Here is a 21,858-nt window from a genome sequence, read left to right as displayed (position 1 = left end):
AACCCAAATGTCATTAGCCTAATACCCATTGCAAACCCTAGCCCTAATCAAAAGAAAAAATAGAAAACCCTAGCCTAAGCTCAGCACGCCTCAATGGCAGCCCCCGCGCACCACCTTCTCCGCGTGTGCCGCCACGTCTCTGTACCTGCAAAACAAACTAGGAGAGTCCAAAAACAAAAAAATAGTGTAAAAAAATAGGAAAAATAGGAAGATAAGTGGTATTTTCGGGCTATAAAAAGAGCCTCGATTTTGTATTTTTTACTTACGAATGAATGAAAAGAAAACAGAGAAAAGTCAATTCAAATACAAATCATTTTCGAAGGTAGATCTTCTTTACCTTCTGACCTCATATTTATTTATTTATTTTCATTTTTTATTTAAAACAAAAAGAAAACCGAAAATAAAAAATAAAAATTGTACCTTTTTGCGATGGAGGTGCCGATTCCGATGAAAATCGATGTTTTTTTAGGTCTGGGAGTCGAAAAAACACAAAAAAAATGTTTCTTATTTTCCGACCACTGTGGAAGGCGGCGCTGTCGCTAGCGACCGACGGCCACCGCGGTGGTCCGACGCTGGAGCTAGCCAGATTTTGGAAATATTTGAAGGGGGAGGGGAGAGCTCTCAGTTTTTTTTTTCTGAAACTAAGGGCTAAATGATTTTTTTGTTTAAAACTTGACTTTTATAGGCCTCCAAAATGACGTCGTTTTGGGCAGGCCTCCCAGGCACTAAAACGGCGCTGTTTTGGCCATAAACCCGCGACCCGACCCACTCCAACCTCAGGATCCGCGTGTTTTTGTGGAAGAGTCTATTTGCGCATATGGCCTTCCGCCTTTTTATTATTTATAATCAAGTTTTTTATTTTTAAATTTTGCCCTACAATTTATCCCTACTTCGATTTTAGTCTCTGATGGAACTGTGCATTTTGGAGGGTGGGAATTATCTCCCATTCAGTCCCTCCATCTCATCCGCGCATTTAATCTAGTCCCCCCTTTTGTGTTTATCTCCAATTTTGCCCTAAAACTTTGTTTTAAAACCCAATTTAATCCTATTTTGTCATTTTGACTATTTTATTATTAAATTAATTAGTTTAAAATTATTATTGCTATTATTATTTTACCTTATTTATTTATGTACTTATTATTATAGCTATATCTTTAAATCAATTTGTACATTATTATTTCCATTATATCCTTTTTTATTTACTTACCAATATACTCTAAATGCATTTATTTTATTTTATCTCCTATTTATTTATTTTTTAAATTTCAAAACTTTAGACTATTTATTTATTTGTTTATTATTATTATTTTTATTATAACTCTAATTTCACCCATTAAATAATAGTTTTTTATTTCTTAGTGTATTTTTATTGTTACTACCATTATTATTACTCTCATTCTTCTTCTTATTATTTTTATTACAATCTTAATTTCATCCTTTTTATTTGTCCTTTTAATATTTCATAAATTATTTTTCTTTTTAAATATTCATTTGTATATTTATTTATTAATTCCTTTTTCCTTTTAAATTTAGTATGGCTTTGTTATTTTTTATTGTTTTATTGTTGTTATTCATTGATATTATTTATTTATTTATCTTTTATTTTCATTCATTGTTAATATTTGCGTTAAAATGATGTATCATTGTTGTTGTATTTGCAACGATTTGTTTATTAGTACACTCACATTGTGGTCGTTTGTTAGTTTAATATTTTATGCGTATATTTGCATGTAAGTGTTTTCAAAGTACGTTCTTTATTTGTTTCATGTTTTGAGATCCTTGTATCTCAATTAAGCTAACATTTATGTCTAATTTCAAAACTATTAAAGTTTGAAGTGTTGTCATTGTTGAATTGAATGTATTAACATATAGATAAAAACAAAATCAACTAGTAGATAATAGAGGAAAATGAAAGATCACAGATAGATCATTTGATGTTCAATTTCTGCTATTAGACCATGTAAGTTCAGATGGTGTTGTAATATTTAATTATGAAATATCTGAATGGGAATGTATAAAAAATGGTTAGTAAACTGGTATGATAAAGCAAGAAAATATGTTAAATGGTAAGATGAAAGTCCAGTTATGTATGTGTTGCTAGAATGAACAAATGATACAATGGCACGCCAATAAGGGTATTTCTACACTATACGAGAAGAAGGGAGGTGTGAAGAAGTTGAAGAAATTTCACTAAATTTTTCTGGAGTCTTGCATTTGTTACGAATTTCCAATTTAATCTTTTCAGAGATTCTAGAGTGTTATCGATTGGAAAGCTCTTATGAGCAATCTAGCGTGCTATTAGGGGAGAATATTTAGCCTACAGGCTTTGCACTATGTGTAACTAACGTATTATCTGTTGGAAAGCTCTTATGAGCAAACTAACGTATTATCGGATGGATACCCACGTATTCCTTTCTGTTCATGTTGAGTCATTGGGCTAAATGTTTTTGAAATAGAAATTTTGACTATGTAACATCTTAAAAACTGGGACAAAATAAATTGAGTTGGCAAAATCAAGATTGGTTACCTTTTAATTTTGAGTTAATATTTTGAAAACTTTTAAAAGTAATTGATTTGGTTCAGTGACTAATTGTTATGTTTGTGTGTGCGTGGTTCCAGGTTCGAACCCTTTCTTTTGAATTTTGCTACCTTTCTATTCTTAAGCATCCGGTTTATATAGTAATTTCACTCAATTGATGACAATGTTGAGCTTAGTGGTTCAGTGGTTAAGCTCTTGTATATCCTCTGGTCTTATGTTTGAATCTCTGCGAAAGCAATAGGAAAATGTTCTTTTTGTTTATGCTGCATTGTGAGTTAGTTTTCCTATTGTTTTAAAGTAGCTAAGTTTCACTCAAAATTCCCTCTCTTCCATGTCCACTTTTCATTTTTGTTTTCTAGCATTCCTATCTATTTTCCTTCCTCTTTGTTTTGCCTTTTCTTCTTTAATTACTTTTGTTTTGTTATACTGCATGAAATTGATTTTTTATGGGGTTTGGTTTCTCCTTCTTGGTTTAATTCGTAGTGCCAATAAATGTTTGTTTTGCTAGTATGGTGAACTTGTTCTGTTGGGTTTTTTAGTTTGCATTACAAGAGTTCATTCTAATTTGAGTGTTGGATTAATGGGTTTGGTTAATTCAAGAGAAGATAGAGTGACATTTAACGCTCCCCCAACGATTTAAGAATTTAGTATTGGTCGATTCGTCTGCCAGAAGTTTGATTCTGATTTTTGTGTCGAAAGTTCTTCCACATAACTTTGGGTTTGGATGTTAGTTTTGCGTTTTGATTTTGAATAAATTGTTTCATTGAGATTGATTATTGTTTTAGGGCCGAGAATTCATCTTGGTTGCTTTTACATCGAATCTGTAACAGGTGTGTAATGAAAACCTGAAATCTCGCAAACGACAGAGGCAAAAACAAATGACTATCGACGTCACGCGGCTGTGTGGGCTACACGACTGTGTGTCAGGCTGTGTGGTAGGTCGTGTAACTCACTGTTTTGGAATTAGAGACACACAGGCCAGAGACACGGACGTGTATCCTGGCATGTGAAATATATTTTGGATCTTGAGTCACATGAGCATGTGCTCAGTCATGTGCTAGACTGTGTAACTCTCTGACTTGGGTCACACGACCGTGTGAGGCATTGATATCAGCCACACGGCCCTGTACCAGGCTATGTGGACCACACGGGTGAACTTTGTAGGCCATGTGAATCCACATGGGCGTGTGGGCCTAAAAATTAAGTTTTTTTTCTAAAGCCATAAACATTGTTCCATTCGAACGTAAGCCATTCATGGGGTCCGTATGGTATAAAATATGCTATAAAATTTGATATATGGTGATTTGTTAGTGTATAATCCGTTATCTATACGTATGTCTGATATGATATAAGTTAAGTAAGTATGATTTGTTAGTGTATGATGTGCTTTTATTCGAGATGTGGTTAAGGTATGTGTTTTGTCCAGGTATGATCTGTCTTTTGTTAATTTTGATGGTACATCTCTACGTATTTTGTTGAATTAGAACATGTGATATTCGAAATGTTGATTTGTTTTATACTGATTCTGATATATAACCATGCGTGTGATTTCATGGAAAATCTAATATGATTAATTGATATTTGAAAATCTGTTTTGCGTAACATGGATTACCATGCCTTCTGTTCTATCATTGTACTACATCATGTCCTACATGTTCATCACTTTGATTCTAAATATATATGTCATGACACTTTTCGTAGGGTTTCGGATGATGTGAAGGGAGGAAGTTACTGATAGTTTAATTATATGCATTATCTGGTGGTTTATCAACAATTCTGCCTGACAGGTTGTCTGCAATTATAGTGGCTTGACCATATATATCTGATCTAATAGTTTTAACTGCAAATTTGGTGTCACTATCTACAAACATCCATTGGTGTATTTTGGTTGGAAGAGTTTTGGGGAACTCTATTTTGGTATGTAACGGAGATGGATAGGATATTTCTGAAAAATCTACATTCTGATTTTCTGAAAAACACAACATTAGCATAATCAAACATTATTCGTTCTGTTTACATGATTGTTATGAAATCCTCTGCGTTACTTTGATTTATGTATTGTGTTTGGTTTATCTCTGTTTGAGTTTAATTATACACTGAGCTTAATAACTCGCCCATTTTGTTTTATCTCTGTTTGTTCAAGTAACCTTCTAACTTAGGACCGGACGACGTGTGGGAGCTCGGATTATTTTTTGCCCTTAATGTAAATATCTTGATTTTGGTTATTGTTTGTTTTGAATTTTTGGGTCTGCAAGCTGTAATTTATTTCAAACTTGATGCGGTCGTTGAAAGCACCAAAAATATCCTATCCCTAATAAATAATGAAAAGAATAGTAAAAGGGAAGTAGGGTCAAATCCTCAGGGACTGGACTTGCAAAATATCTTGTTCCGTGATATCCATGGCAGAGTCTTGCCCAAGACAACCTGCGTTCCTGAAAAAAATAAAAACAATAGCAGAATTAAATTGTTGGATCTAGAAACAAAAAATAAAATAAAAACAGAATTAAGAATATTGAATTGAAAATTCGAGAAATTAAAAATAAAGTTAAGAGAAAGAAAATTCTTATGGGAGATTCCAGCCTCCAGTTGTCTCGTTCCGCCTTGGGTTCAATCCTCGGCTTTTAGATGATCCTTCCCAAACCGAATAAGCCAGTTATAGTGGAAGAGGACGCCTACGACCACCAGCTCCAATGATTTAGACTACGATTTGGTGGAACCTGACTCTAGCTAACAATCGCTTCTGTGGGATCGTCTTATGCTAGATCAACGCTTCTCAATGGCGAATCCCACGCCATTTTGTCTCTTGGGCTCGCCAACCTCTAACGCAGTAAGCTAGCGAACCGACTGTGCAACCTTCCCAAAACATACAAAGCGGCCACCTTTGCATATGTTGAAAAACTTACTTCTTAAGGGACTTGACGGAGCGTCGATACAGAAAGTGGAGAAACGATGAATACTCAGCGAGAAGGCTAAGTACGGATTCTAAGCCTCAAGAACCTTTTTGGGGATTTTTGACAACCTTCGGCTAGATGGGTTTAGTGGCTCGTGGTTGTGGTAGAAAAGAAAATAAATAAAATAAAAATAAATATTTTATTGAAAAGATATATGAAAAGAACAAAAGCCTAGATTTTTAGGGACAGAGTGTTTACAGAAGAAGAAAAGATGGAGATCCCCTTTTGAGTCACTTCACCCCCTATTTATAGTGCTAAGGGAGATATTCTAATTCTACTTAAATTCCTAAAAGATAAATACATTTAATTGAAGATAAATAAAGATAAAATAAAATCCTAAAAATAATCATTAATAATTATCTCAATATTAATTATCCTAATATAATTAAAATAGAGTTTAATAAAATAAAATATCTTCTTTTTGCATTTCAACCCTTGTGTCCTCCATGCTTGCACTTTTGGCACCAACTTTTCCTTGTGTCGCACATTGGCCCATTTTATCTCTAAATTCACGCTTTTGGCCCTTAATTTCACTTTTGGCTCAAATTTAGTCCCTATGAGATAAAAGATCATAAATAGCTCAAATTAGCAGGATCATACTCAGAATAAATACATAATTAATACATAAAAATACGTTATTCTAGAGTGTTATCAAATCCCCCCTACTTAGCCCATGCTTGCCCTCAAGTATGGTTCATATCTACTGTGAAAGTTAGATTCTGCCATAAAAGAAATACAACTCCAAAGTTTTATAAAAATCAGTCAAAAATGCATATGAAAAATAAAGAGAACCCTAAGCTTGCTTTAAGTAAAACAGAAAAAGTTTTTCAATTAATACACACAAAAATTAGAATCAACTTGAACTATTTAATGAAAATTAGGTAATTTACCAAACCTACCAAGACACCCTATTTGTTTCCTCCTTTAGTCCCCAAATTATTTTTTTCTTTTTTTTGTTTTTGTTTTTTTTTATGTTTTAGGAATATACTGAACCTTTTGACGCGAAGAGAGATGACAGCCAAGCACCCCACCCCGGTTACTCAGCCCAACATGTTCTTAAAAATTAATTCCGGTTAGCGGAGTTTTACCTAACACGTCACACAACCTTTTGACGCGAAATAGGATGACAACCCAAGCACCCTACCCCGGTTACTCAGTCAGTCACGTTTTTAAGCTGCACTCATAACCACGGAAACATTAAACGACATTTTAATAATAACTTTTTTTATGAGGACTTTAGAGAAAAATAATCAAGTGTCAAAAATAAGTTTCAGTAATTACCTTAATAGTCATCAACATATTTTAGCATGCAAACATATTAAGTGTCTACTTTGTATTTAAACTTGATCAATTTTACGAAAAGCAAGATAGAGTTAACTTTATGAAACACAATTATTTTTACACTAATAAAAATAAAACAGTGGAGATGGCATCAATTATGAAAAATTCGTAATTTTCTCAGAAAACAAGAATCATGCTTGTAGGTCAAACAGTAGGCAATTCTTGGTAAAAATCTTGGGCATGAAAAGAGGCAGGAGATTCTAAAAAAAATGGATAAAATAAAGCCTCAAGCAGCAACACCAGCAATAATAACCAAAATCACAGCAGAAAATGATAGTAATAACGAAGAGTACCTCCCCCTACTGAAAGCACATTGTCCTCAATGTGGACGAAAAGAAATAAATAGGTAGAAAAGTTTAGAAAAACTCCCTGTGTTGTTACTGTCGATCGCATATGATGGCAATGAGCTCAGTCAGTTGTTGGCCAAAGGTTTCAAGTCGGGCCTCAATACATTCTAAATTTTCGCTCTGTATTATCTAAGCAAAAGAAGAAAAATTTATTAATATCTAAATAAGTAAAATAAAATAAAATAAAGTAATAAATAAAGTAAAAATAATAATAATAATAATAAGTGGGTTGCCTCCCAACAAGCGCTTGTTTAACGTCGTTAGCTCGACGCCGTTATTGGTTCTATGGTGGTTCCAAATGGATTTCCTCAACCGTGTGGGCTTGAAAATTCTCATAAAATGGCTTCAACCGCTGGCCATTGACTACGAACTGCTTTCTAGATTCTTCACTCTCTATTTCAACCGCTCCATGTGTGAACACTTTAGTAACAATGAAAGGTCCTTGCCATCGTGATCGAAGCTTACCTGGGAACAACTTTAACACGGAGTTATAAAGTAAAACTTTTTGTCCTACCAAAAAACGCTTCTGAGCTATTCTCTTATCGTGAAATAACTCTGTTTTGTCTTTATAAATGTAAGCATTCTCGTAGGCATCATTGCGAATTTCTTCTAACTCTTGGATGTCTAATTTCCTTGCCTTTCCTGCAGGTTCTAACTCCAACTCTGGTGCCTGTATAACAGAAGGTAACAATTTAATATTTGGAGATAATAACTCATTAACAAATTTAATTTCATTAAGTTCATAATTATCTCCATAAATTGGCTCAAAATTCTCTTCCACCAAAGAGTCAATTATGTCGATACGATTTACGCTCAATATTTCGCTTGGATGGCTAATGGCGTTGTAGACATTAAACTTTACGATCTCCCCATCAAACTCCATCGTGAGAGTTCCACTTCGAACATCAATTTTAGTATTTGCTGTACTAAGGAACGGTCGACCCAGCAGGAGATCTGAAGATCCAGGAGTGCTATCCTCCTCCATTTTGATCACATAAAAATCTGCAGGGAAAATAAGCTCGTTAACTTTTACCAGAACATCCTCAAGGACTCCTTCTGGATGCACAACAGACCTATCCGCCAATTGAATGATAACACTTGTTTTTGTCAAAAAACCTGCGTTAAGTGATTCATAAACAGAATATGGCATTACATTTATAGAATCCCCTAGATCACACATAGCCTTTTTAATTCCCAGATGGCCTATTTTGCATGGTATTGCAAACATGCCCCTATCCTTGCATTTTGCCGGCATTTTCCGCTGTAATACTGCGGATACATTCTCACCAACATTCACCCTTTCATTACCTGTCAATTTTCGCTTGTTAGTGCAAAGCTCTTTAAGAAATTTAGCATACCGTGGTATTTGCTTGATGGCATCCAACAGTGGAATGTTGATCTCGACATTTCTAAATGTTTCAAGAATTTCCTTGTCCTCTTTACCTCTTCGACATTGGATGAATCGTTCTGGAAATGGAGGTTGAATTTTAGGTAATGGAGGCTTTGGTAGGACCTGTTCGTCTTTTTCGGGTTTTTCCTGGGCAATTTTTTGGGTAAGATTCCTGTCAGGAATCGATTCCAGTACCTTTCCACTTCGTAACGTCACTGCATTTGCATTTTGTCTAGGGTTTGGCTCTGTTTGTGACGGCAGCTTCCCTTGAGAGGTTAATTTCTCGATCGATGTGGTCAACTCTCTGATGGATGCCTCGGTTTTCTGTTGGAAATCCTTCATCTCTTTTTGGAAATTAAGATTTTACTGCTGAAAATCAAGAACATTAGCTGCTAACTTATTGACCATGGTTTCTAGAAAATTACCTGAACCTTGCGGCTGTTGTGAAAATCGATTTTGGTATGGCTGGTTATTTCGTGGATTTGCCCCATAACTTAAGTTAGGGTGGTCCCTCCATCATGGGTTGTAGGTATTAGCGTAGGGGTCGTACTGCCTTTGTGGTGGCCCAGGGAAATTTCCAACAGCATCCAAATGGGTCGTGGCATCATCATACAAACTGGGACATGCATCAGTTGTATGATCAAGTGTAGCACATATTCCACATAATCGAGCTGTCTTCGCTTTTTCTGCAATAAGAGAATTCATCATATTAGTAAGTCTATCAACTTTATCCTCTAAGGTTGAATTACTTAGCTGGTGAACCCTTCTAGGGGGTTCAGTATTGGCTCGGAACTGCTGAGAATTTGCAGCCATCGTGGAGATCAAGTCTCTCGCTTGTTGGGGAGTCATGTTGACCAATGCTCCTCCACTAGCAGCGTCTACCATATTCATCTCCATGGGCTTCAAACCTTCGTAAAAGTATTGGAGGAGAGATTGCTCTGTTATACCATGTTGTGGGCAGCTTGCACACAACTTCTTAAATCGCTCCCAATAATCGTAAAGGGACTCAGCTTCTTTTTGCCTTATTCAACGATCTCTCTTCTTAGCTCACCGCCGAGACGCTGGAAAAACACGTTCGAAACAAACGAGATAGATCACCCAAGTTGTAATAGATCTAGGGGTAAATAAAATAACCATTCCTTAGCGGAATCGCTAGGGAGAAAGGAAAGCACGCAATTTAATCGATCTTCGCCCCCGAGGTTTCATGCTAAGACAAACCATATGAAATTCTTTCAGGTGCTTGTGGGGATTTTCATTTTGTAACCCACGAAAAGTTGGCAATAACTGGATTAAACCTGACTTCAATTCAAAATCAGTATCCATAGTAGGATACGCGATGCATAATGGCAGTTGTTCTGTTGGAGCTTCGGCCAGTTGCCGAATTGTTTGAGCCATTGGTTCGTGTGCTAAATTTGGGTTTTCGTTAACCCTAGCGTTAAGCACTTCTTCTAGTGAGTCGACTTCTACTTTTTCACTTTCAAATGTTTGAGTAGGATTTTCGTTAACCCTAGACTCAGCTTCGTCGTCGACTTCAATTTCTGGCGGTGGATTACTTTGAGTTCCAACCACCGCTGACTGGTTTTTTCGTAACTTTGTCTCTTTGCGATTGGCTCTAGCAGTCTTCTCAATTTCTGAATCGAACGCAAGAGTACCTGGAGCAGATCTGGTCATAAGAAACAAAAAACAAGATTAGTACGTTGCCAGTCCCCGGCAACGGCGCCAAAATTTGATGCGGTCGTTGAAAGCACCAAAAATATCCTATCCCTAATAAATAATGAAAAGAATAGTAAAAGGGAAGTAGGGTCAAATCCTCAGGGACTGGACTTGCAAAATATCTTGTTCCGTGATATCCATGGCAGAGTCTTGCCCAAGACAACCTGCGTTCCTGAAAAAAATAAAAACAATAGCAGAATTAAATTGTTGGATCTAGAAACAAAAAATAAAATAAAAACAGAATTAAGAATATTGAATTGAAAATTCGAGAAATTAAAAATAAAGTTAAGAGAAAGAAAATTCTTATGGGAGATTCCAGCCTCCAGTTGTCTTGTTCCGCCTTGGGTTCAATCCTCGGCTTTTAGATGATCCTTCCCAAACCGAGTAAGCCAGTTATAGTGGAAGAGGACGCCTACGACCACCAGCTCCAATGATTTAGACTACGATTTGGTGGAACCTGACTCTAGCTAACAATCGCTTCTGTGGGATCGTCTTATGCTAGATCAACGCTTCTCAATGGCGAATCCCACGCCATTTTGTCTCTTGGGCTCGCCAACCTCTGACGCAGTAAGCTAGCGAACCGACTGTGCAACCTTCCCAAAACATACAAAGCGGCCACCTTTGCATATGTTGAAAAACTTACTTCTTAAGGGACTTGGACGGAAGCGTCAGCCCTGTAGTGCGGAGAAACGATGAATACTCAATGAGAAGGCTAAGTACGGATTCTAAGCCTCAAGAACCTTTTTGGGGATTTTTGACAACCTTCGGCTAGATGGGTTTAGTGGCTCGTGGTTGTGGTAGAAAAGAAAATAAATAAAATAAAAATAAATATTTTATTGAAAAGATATATGAAAAGAACAAAAGCCTAGATTTTTAGGGACAGAGTGTTTACAGAAGAAGAAAAGATGGGGATCCCCTTTTGAGTCACTTCACCCCCTATTTATAGTGCTAGGGGAGATATTCTAATTCTACTTAAATTCCTAAAAGATAAATACATTTAATTGAAGATAAATAAAGATAAAATAAAATCCTAAAAATAATCCTTAATAATTATCTCAATATTAATTATCCTAATATAATTAAAATAAAGTTTAATAAAATAAAATATCTTCTTTTTGCATTTCAACCCTTGTGTCCTCCATGCTTGCACTTTTGGCACCAACTTTTCCTTGTGTCGCACATTGGCCCATTTTATCTCTAAATTCACGCTTTTGGCCCTTAATTTCACTTTTGCCTCAAATTTAGTCCCTATGAGATAAAAGATCATAAATAGCTCAAATTAGCAAGATCATACTCAGAATAAATACATAATTAATACATAAAAATACGTTATTCTAGAGTGTTATCAAAACTGGTTCGGGTTTTTTTAATTCGTCGGTAGCTTCTGATTTTAAATGTGAATCCACAAAATCACGTAAGTCAGCAAAATGGATTTTGGTTTTCAAAATTAAAAACTCCGAGAAGATTTTCTGCTATAAAATAATTAATTTCTTAAGTGTGTCTGTAAACGAGCAAATGGTCTTAATGATTGGTTGCCAGAGTTGTAATTGCTAAGTACTTACTGAAAATAATTTTCTAAACGAATCGATGTAATTTCTCCAGATTTGGTCATAACTTCTAGATCGGGTTTGGGGTGTTACATACTATATGACTTATATGAATTGAAGTAAGGTATGAATGAGTAATGAAATGTTTGGGATACATTATATGTTTGAATGAGATGTACTCACCTTGTACATGTGGTATGTGTTGGCAGGATAAAGAATTTAGTTAAGCAATATATATATGTATGAATGTTTTGTGAGGTGAGTTTAATGTTTTAAACCTGTGAACTTACTAAGCATATTTATTGCTTATCTTGTTTAATTTTCCCTTTCTTGTAGAGAAATTGGTGGAACTCGATGAACGGATTAATCCACAACTAACACTATATAGCTCCTGTTTCGGTAGAATTATTTTAACTCTACGCCGAGTCAAATGGCATGTATATAAGGTCTACTAAGTGGAATTGAATGTGAAACGAGTGTTGATGTATTGAACATTATATTTATATATGTATATACTCTTTCATGATGCTTGTTCAATGTTGGCGTAGACAAATAGTACGCTTGAACTGAAAATAATTGCATGTGTTAAATATGTTAACTTATTTTAGATAATTGGTGGACTTATAAAAGCAGACTATTTAGGCAGATAATAATGTAATAAGAATGCGTAGGGGTGTTCATTCGGTTAACCGACCCAAAATAACATTAACCGAATTAACCAACCTTTCAAAATCTTTATCCGTTAACCGAATCGAAATTTTTTCAAAAAAAGAAACCGAATCGAAATTTTTTTGGTTAATTCGTTCGGTTAACCGAATTAACCGACAATTATATGTTTCTTATTTTTGGTTAAAAATTAACCGAATTACTCGAATTACTCGAATTAACCGAATTAACCGAATTGAATCACTACATAATTAAATTATTTTTAGACTTTTAAACTTCAGTTTTTGTTTTAGTTTTAGAATTTTATTTTTATTTTTTAAATTATTTGTAATTTTTATGATTGGGTTGGGTTGGGTAATTGGGTTGGGTTGAATACTTGGGTTTAGATTAGGTTTAGGTGAATAGTGGGCCTATTTATATATTATAATTTTATTTATTAATTTTTTCTGTTAAACCGAAAAAATTCGGTTAACCGACCAGTTTTGAACCGAATTAACCGTTAATCAAAAAATCAAAAAATAATTAACCGACCCCCGATCGAAAAGTTCGGTTAACCGACCGATTAATCGAATTCGGTCAGTTAACCGAATTTTTTTGGTTTTACCTGAATTTTGCACACCCCTAAGAACGGGCGGTGGATAGTAATTTAACGGATAAGCTCAGGTGGTCAATTTTTTGACGGACCTCCTTGGCGCGTTTTGGTTAAAAATTTTCGTATAGAATTATAAAATACCTGAAACTAATAATATTGTTTAAACCTTGATTAGTCTCACATATGTTTATACCTCTACTATATATGTATCATCATAATAGAATTCAGATGACTTTAAAATAGATTTCTTTGATGGTTTTGCATGTGAATGTCTCTGTTTTTTCATAGCACTATGTAACTTGGGTTCAGCAATCGGGCTGGGCGAGGGGTGTTATAGGACTACCCAACAGAGAGACTACTTGGGAATCAACCGAGACATTGAGTCAGTTCCAAGTCAAGTCAAACTAGTGGCATTCCAAGGACGTGATGAAGGCATTGCAATAATGGGTAGGGGAGAATGTCATGGGTCGCAGATTAAAGCTCGTTACAATTGCGCATAAAACGCCCCATTGAGGTCAACTTATTAAATGGGGCTCATTTGACCCGCTTAAACTGGCCCAATTCGTGGAACCCATAGAGAAGCTCATCTACTTGAAGCCTTGGTAGGCCAATGAAACAATCCAGTAAAACTAGAGTTACCAGGGTAAATATTGTAAATCCTAAAGGATAAGATTGTAGAGAGTTTAAATCTCTTAGGACTCTCAATTGTAGATCGGCTCTAATCTTGCCTGTCGATGTAACTCAATCTGTACTGTTGGATTTGGGGGAGCTCAACTATAAATAGAGGTCTCCCCTTTCATTTGTATTCATCCCATTGTATTCTTTCTTAAGTTAAAGATTGAGAGCATTTATCCAAACATCTTGTGTGTATTGTTTTCTTGTGGCTTTTCAATTTTCTCGTTGCTTTTTCGTTTTGAGTTGCTTTTGTTATATCTTTCGACGCCTTAGAGAATTTCCACGAAAATTTTCATCTTTCGAGAGCTAGGCTAACTTAGGCAAATTTAAAGTAAAGATATCACTTAAAGTCGCAAGATTTATCAAACTAAATTCTAATCCTATAACAAAAGCACATATGACGATGGCACAACTTTAAAAGAGTAAAAGTGAGGCTATTTGAGATGGGTTAAATTTTAATTTGTATGGATTTAAACTTTATTTTTATTTTTTTGTAATTTATTTCTTTCATTGTAGGAATGATTAAATAAATAGGTTTTTCATGGATGGTTGAACCTATTTATTAGAAAATCAATTGCTTCAATTGTATAATTTAAATTAAAAGAATTGATGAAGCCATTAAAGTGGATAAAATCCATATAATTTTTAGTGTAAATTACACCAACAGTCACTCAACTTTGGGGTAGCTAACAAAATAGTCCCCTAGGTTTCATTTCAGTCACTCAACTTTTGAAAAATAACAAAACAGTCACTAACGTTATAAAAAAGTGACAAAACAATCACTGATTAATAGTTCTCGTTAGTGTCTTAACGGGACTGCTGATATGGTCAGTTAACTTGCCATGTTGGATGTTCACAGTGGAAACCCACCCAATTTAAGAAGAAATTGAAAAAAAAACCCTAAAAAACCCCTTAATAACAAAGAAGAAGAAGAAGAAAATGTATCAAGAAATTTTATATTCCGGTGACCATTCCGAACTCCGACAATCAGAGTTCATAATTTTCCGAACTCTGTCAAAAAATTTCACAGTCCAATGACCATTCCCAAATTCCAACATGGAGAAAATTTGAAACAAAATGAAAAACACACAATACTATCCCGGAGACTCTATTTTTTCTTCATCACCATTTTTTTGTGAATGGAAATTTACAGAAAAGGGGAAATTGTCGTTATTTGAAAAAAAAAAGCAAAGAATATTGTAGCCAAGGGGATTAATTTTCGAGAAATTATTTGCATATACAACTTTGACCTGCCAAAAGCTGCTAGTGATTATATAAATCAGGCTGGAAGAATCAAAGAACCAAATATAAAAGGAAAAAAAATGAACCCAAAATGAAAACTCAAAAATTAAAGAACCCACTTTCGTCATTGAAACCCCATGTCTTTGCAGATGTAAAGTTTTTGTTGGGGAAGATAATGTATGAAGAGTTGCAGAGCAGGTAAGAAAATTTCATCAAACATATGTTTTTTTTCTTTGAAAAAAATGGTGGATTGGATTTCAGAGGCTGTGTGTATTTGTGCAGATGACATAATTTGTCTGCAGTTTTAATGGCAACAATGAGAGACCATAAGCTTAGTAGTTGATTTTGGAATCACTGGAGGCATCTCCATTTTTTCTCCTCCTCCTCCTCCTTCTTCTCCTCCTTTTCTTCTTCTTTTTCTCTTCTTAAACCCTAAATTGGTGTTGATAGGGCTCTTAAATTGGTGGGTTTTTTACACTAAACACGCCGTCATCTGCCATGTCACTTTTCGTGATGTCTGTGACGAAAAACGACAAAAAAGACTGTTTTGTCACTTTTTGTTTTGTCACTTTTTTAAAGTTGAGTGACTGAAATGAAACCAAAGTGACTATTTTCTCAACTACCCCAAAATTGAATGATTGTTGGTGTAATTTACCCTAATTTTTATTTCGAGCTTTCTGTAAGTAGAACAATAACTGAAATTTTAAACCATGGAAGGGCTAAGATGTGTGGTTAAATGTGGGGCTTAAAAAGAAATAGGGGCCTCCAAAGATTGCCTTTAGTCTCTCACAAAAATTAAAATATTTTATTTATCTTTAAAATTTTTAATTAAATAAAAAATTATATTCTTTTATCCTTTTAAAAGAAATAAAATTTTAAACATAAAACTTTTATTTTTAGCTTAAAATCTCATAGTTTTTATATTTCAAATGCACAATCAAACCAACATTTGCGGTCCAAAGCAGGAGCAGTACAGACCAGATTCAAACTGGAAATGGTTTTTTTTTTGGGGTAGAAAACACCCAAAATAATTACAACATTATTTCAATATCATTACGCATAAAACGACCATCTATCCTTAATTAATCAAGAATTTCTTCTGAGAATTCTTGAGGATACAAGGGGATATACATAAAAGCTTTAAATTTTGAGGAATCATCCAATTTTTAGAGCACTTTCAATTTGGCCATTTAAAATAAAATCCTTAAAATTTTGTCACCCAACTTTTAAAACACTTTCATTTTTAGTCATCCAACCGTTAAACCTCTAACGGCAATTATATTCTACATACCGTATCATGTTTATACATTCGTTTTGGTCATCTAATTGTTTTTAATATTAAAATTTTAAATTTCAACACATCAAAATCAATTAAATAAATTGTTGAAATTTTTATCCTTCTAAATTCATTCTTGTAATATCTGAAATTAATTAATTTAATCTCCTAAATTTTAAATTTTATTTTAAATTTTCAGATTATTCTTAATGAAATCAACTTGAATAACTCATATTTAATAATTGTTTACAAAAACATAATCTCCAATCTTCCGTGCTAAGCTAAAAGAAAAGAAAAACCTTGCAATCAATTAAATTAATTGTTTGTTCTCTGTTTGGTTAAAGAAGTGATGAAAAATTCTAGGTTTTGTTTGGCATGAAAAATAAGGTTAAATAATTGCAATGAGTTTTCTTTACTTTTAGCTTAATATGGAAAATTCAAGATTATATAATCGAAGAAATTTAAGTTTTATAGACAATTATTAAATATGATTTATTTTAACTGACTTTAATATAGTAACATAAAATAAAAATTTAAAATTTAAAAGGAAATTAAATTAAATTAATTAATTTACTTAATTTCAATATTATAGTAATAGATTAGCTAATACTATCAAGGAATAAAATAAAATTTCAATGTTAAAAAAAAATAAAACTTTCAGCAATGTACAAATTTTAAAGCATTATTTTAATTTTTATTGTTTTTTCACTTTTATTTTCAATGTTAATATTTAAAAATAAAAAAATTTTGGATGAACAAAATGAACTGTGTCTATAATCAACCACCATAAAAAATTAAATTGTTGGACATCATTTCATTTTCGTGACCCTAAAAGTTGAGTTGCCTACCGGTTAGTTTACCAAAATGAAATACCTTAGAAAATGCGTGGTTGCTCCACTTCCCGAGCCCGGATCTGGGTAACTGCCTGCGATCTCATTTTTACATTTATTTCAACATTTTGAACATTTAGATATAATCCTCCAATGCATTGGTACAAATATTTCAACATAAAATTTTAAATATTTTAATTTATGAAACTCATATTGTTGTATATTTTAAATATATTCAAGAAATAAGAAAAACATAAGAATATCTTTTCCTTCAACCTAAAATTGTTTCTGCTAATATATCAAAAAATTGTTATGTTACCCAATTTCATCCATGATCATCACCCCAGCAGATAAAGAGAGAAAAAAAAATAAAAAAAATCAATCTACTTGTTTCCATTGTTGAGCTTAGTTACAAGACAGTTCTCTAACACTTCATCACAGAGTTCAAGTGTGGTTTCCATGTTCCCTTCTTCATAGTTTATATCAACAAAATAACAATATATCTCTTTATCTGCTGCCATCCCTTTTTGTCTCATCTCATCAAAAATTTCCTTTGCCTCTTTCAACTTTTTCCTCTTAATGAAACCCTTGATCAGATCATTATATGATGTAGCTGTAAGATCATACCCCTTCTCAATCATTTCTCTTCGTAAGAACCATGCTTCCTTCATATTCCTTGCTTTACAATGCCCTTTTATCAAAATGTTATAGGAGTTGGCATCCGGCATCACTCCTTGCGCGCACATGCCTTTCCACATTGCAGCTGTGGCGCACATATCCTTCCGTATGCAGTACTGCTTCATAAGATAATTATACGTGGTTGCGTTCGGCTTTATACCCTTTTCCAACAGCCATTGTAGTAACTTCTCACCATCTTCCAGCATTCCGGACATGCAAAAACCATTCATCAGCACATTGAATGTAACAAGAGTGGGTTGTATCCTTCTATCCAACATCTTCCTCAGAAGCTCATAAGCCTTATCCATCTCCCCTGTCTTACAGTAAGCATCCATTAATGTGGTATATGTAATAACATTGGGATGAAGCCCCGCGGTCTCCATATCATCCATCAGTTTAATAGCTTGAGCAATATTTCCTGATTTACAGAGCCCATTAACAAGAGAGTTGTAAGTAAAGATATTTGGCTGAAGGCCCCTTACACACATTTCATGAAGAAGCTCATTGGCTGTATCTACCTCCCCGCATTTACAAAGGCCATCAGCAAGTGCAGTATAAGTCACGACATTTGGTATAAGCCCCATTTGCACCATCTGATTATGGAGGGAGAAGGCCTCTTTCATTTCACCTGCCTTACAATAACCATCAATAAGTGCTGTGTATGTAAATTCATCGGGTTCCAACCCTCTTCCAAGCATTTCTTGAAAGATATTACAAGCTTCTGTCATCTTTCCAATTCGACATAACCCACAGATTATAGATGTATAAGTTAATAAATCGGGGATAATTTTTCGACCCTGCATCTCATTTAACAACTTGTACGCAAAAGCAATATTCCCTAGCTTACAAAAACCATCTATGAGAGTTGTGTATACCACACTATCAGGGAGTATTCCCTGGTTCAACATCTCTCTCAAAGCTTTCTCTGCTTCAACTACCTTACCAGTCTCGCACAGTAGATTTATTATGCTGCTATAGGTATAAGGGTTGGGCCTTAGTGCTTTACTTTGCATTTCGTCAATTAGCCTTAACACCATTTGCAGCCTCCCCACATGACAATATCCATCAATTATGGTGCTGTACGTTACAACATCAGGAATACAGCCCCTCAACTCCATCTGCAAGAGTAAACGGTGGGCTTCTTTTATTTTCCCTAATTGACAGAGGGAGTGAATGATAATGTTGTACGACGCTGTATTCCAACAAATGCCAACATCAGGAAGTTCAAAGAAAACCTTTATAGCTCTCCAAAACCCATCAAAATGGTCTCTTAATTTACTAAGATATATGTTTAAAGAATCAACAGAGATAATCAATCCATAATTCAACATTTTGTCAAAGAGCTTCTTCCCTTCATCAAGCAACCCGACTTCAACGAGAACTTGAAAAAAAACATCAAACACTTTGGGATCTGAACCCCAGTCCTTGTAAGTGTAAATTAACCGTTCAAGGATGTAACTGAATGAGAGACCAATATCCAAATCAGGTTTTGACCAAAAGTCATGAATAAGTTGATGAGCCATTTTTAAATCTTTAGAAGCTACAGCAATTTGGATAACAATGCAACGGGCCTCGAGTGTTGGGTCTCTACGCAAGCATGCCCACTCAAAGAAATCCAAAACAAGTCTATATTCACCCTTAATGTTCATCAGAACCCAAATCAAATGATCAGATCTAAATTTTGACTCATAAGGCTTCAGAACACGACAGACGGGCTCAGAACGGCGTAATTTTATTGCATTTGAGATTTGATGCACAAGTTCCGAGTCCTTGACGGTAGGTTTCTTTGGGGAATAATTGGGAAAAGGCCTGGTATTGGCAGAGTCCGACAAGTGGAGTATTGGGCCCAAATATCTTTTGAAGAAAGGTGGACCAGATTTGGGGGCAAAACTTTGGGGATAACAATGAGATAAGAGCTGGAAACAATGGCTCAGAGAACAGACAGCAAACTTGATCATCTTTGCAGGAAAAACCCATCACGAGAAATTTTGAAAAATCTTTGTTCAAGAAGACAGCAATTCCTCTCCATGAAGAAGAAACAGAATGAAGGAACTTTCTCATCACACCATCATAAGGAGAATGCAAATTATCATGGTAAAAGCTGCATATATTAGGATAATAATAAATAGACGATAGCATGGTAGCAAATCAGTGAAATCACATTTTCAGCAACACTCAATCATTACTAAATGCTAAGTGATATGAAATGCCCACTAATATCATCATTAAGCAACACATTAAATTGATATCCACAAATTTATCATTCTCTTCTCATTTGAGCTAAACTTTGTACATAAACCACATGCCATTATGGAGGTGAAGTCAATAGTTAAACAATGAAGGTAATCATTTTAACAAAAATGTTGGTTCACCTCTCTGACTTGTGCAATCAGTAAACATTTCTAATGAATTTGAAATTAATGAAAAAGAATATATAAATCAAATACTATTCAAACAGTGAAATTTGAAGTACCTTGTTTTCTCCTTTCAGCAAAACATATTTCTCCCAGTAAAAACTGCTATAGGGAACGAAAGAATTATTTAGCTAATGATGCCTTTATTCCATATGGTGATAGAAGTCTCAAAGATCAACACCTCAAACAAGCCGTATGTAAAACGTAACGCTCATACATCAAGATTTCAACAGCATCTTGTTCAGTGGCCTTTTCCTGATGATGGAGAAAACAATTATATTAGTTAAGTGCTGAAATCCAACATTCAGTTCGAAACTTAAATATATCATCAGTATAAAGGTGACCAGTCCATTTAAAAGCCTAATTTACGTGGCCCAAAAACAAATGTTACAAGCCCAAATTGTAACCCAATTACATTAGCCTAAAACCAAATCTAATCTAGCCCAATAAACCCATCAAAGAACCCTAGCCCCTTCGCCTCAGTGCTGCAGCAGCAAGCAGCCTCCACAGCGCCACAGATGTCGCAGCACGTCGCACGATCTCTTTCCACGTCGCGCACGTCTATCTTCCACGAACCACAAACAACAGCAAATAAAAAGAAAAGGAGAATAGCAAAACGGGGGGGAATTTTTTCTGTAATGAAAGAGGAGGGAAATGAGTGTAAAAAAATCAGTGTAAAGAGACAAGTTTTGTATTGAAATTAAGGAAACTAAAAAAGAAAAAACAGAAAAGCAAGGATTTTGAAGGTGATTTTCTGGGTCTATTTTCTTCTTGCTCATTGATTTCTTTGTTTTTTTTCTTCTGCACACCAATCAAAAATAAAAGGAGGAGAAATCCTTACCAAAAGAGGCGCGCCGCCAACATCTTTGCTTCTCTTCGTCTAAATCGAAGTTGAAAGGAGGGAGTTCGGCTTGAAAAACAGAGGAGGAGGTGGAGCAGTTCTTGAGGCTGCTGTTACCGCAAAAGGGAATAGGGTTTTAATTAGAGTTTGGAATGGGTTTTAACTTTTAAGCATTGATGGGTTATTTGTGTTTTTAATCCTTCCATTTTATCCCATCATTTCAAAACCATTCTTTTTTTGTTTTCAAATTTTTCCATGAAATATCGAATCTGTTTTATTTTAGTCCAGTGTTGCGCAGCGTTTTGGGTGGTTTGGGTAAATTTCTCTTTTGATCCTCCTCCTGTTGGGCGCATTTTAATTCGGTCCCTTTTTGTGTTTTCTATTTTTAAATTTAGCTTTAAATTTTCGTTTGTTTTCAATTTAATCGTTAATCTGTTGTTTTTTTTAATTTCTTTTATATAATTAATTTTATTATATAAATTATTATTATTGTTATTATTATTATTTCAATACATATATGTAGGCGCATATGTATCTTATTATATATATGTACATATTTAAAATGGTTTTTAATACATATGCATATCTTATATATTTTATTATTATTTTATTCTTCTTAGTTTTATTACATATATATACGTACATATATTTATATTTTATAATATTTATATAGTTTTTCACATTTTATAATCCATATATATATATATATATATTTATTTTTATAATATACATATATATACATAAACTATTCAAAATTATTATAAATATATTTTCCGCATTTTTCATAATTTATGAATATATTTTACTTATATTATT

The 21,858-nt window shown here is 34.3% G+C and overlaps 2 protein-coding genes across 4 annotated transcripts; both read right to left on the bottom strand.

Moving 5' to 3' along the window:
- Nucleotides 1-7,461: 7,461 nt before the first annotated feature.
- Nucleotides 7,462-8,910, bottom strand: LOC105795966 (uncharacterized). Its single transcript, XM_052628936.1, has 2 exons — nt 7,990-8,910; nt 7,462-7,848 (listed from the first exon to the last, which is right to left on the bottom strand). The coding sequence occupies exons 1-2, from the start codon at nt 8,908-8,910 to the stop codon at nt 7,462-7,464; spliced, it is 1,308 nt and encodes a 435-aa protein (XP_052484896.1).
- An 8,568-nt stretch (nt 8,911-17,478) lies between these two features.
- LOC105794730 (pentatricopeptide repeat-containing protein At1g05670, mitochondrial) lies at nt 17,479-21,196 on the bottom strand. Of its 3 annotated transcripts, XM_052628536.1 has the most exons (4): nt 21,043-21,196; nt 20,617-20,834; nt 20,261-20,456; nt 17,479-19,888 (listed from the first exon to the last, which is right to left on the bottom strand). In XM_052628536.1, the coding sequence occupies exon 4, from the start codon at nt 19,743-19,745 to the stop codon at nt 17,493-17,495; it is 2,253 nt and encodes a 750-aa protein (XP_052484496.1). In that variant the 5' UTR covers nt 19,746-19,888; nt 20,261-20,456; nt 20,617-20,834; nt 21,043-21,196; the 3' UTR covers nt 17,479-17,492. The 3 variants fall into 3 exon arrangements, with proteins under 3 accessions (XP_052484496.1, XP_012479485.1, XP_012479486.1); XM_012624031.2 differs by having other exon boundaries at nt 20,261-20,834; XM_012624032.2 differs by lacking the exon at nt 20,617-20,834 and having other exon boundaries at nt 21,043-21,179.
- Between the last annotated feature and the right edge of the window lie 662 nt (nt 21,197-21,858).

The sequence above is a fragment of the Gossypium raimondii genome, chromosome 3, assembly GCF_025698545.1.
Source record: "Gossypium raimondii isolate GPD5lz chromosome 3, ASM2569854v1, whole genome shotgun sequence".
NCBI classification, from domain to species: domain Eukaryota; kingdom Viridiplantae; phylum Streptophyta; class Magnoliopsida; order Malvales; family Malvaceae; genus Gossypium; species Gossypium raimondii.
The sequence above is the reverse complement of the archived record's forward strand: the minus strand, read 5'-3'. Positions and strand labels throughout refer to the sequence as shown.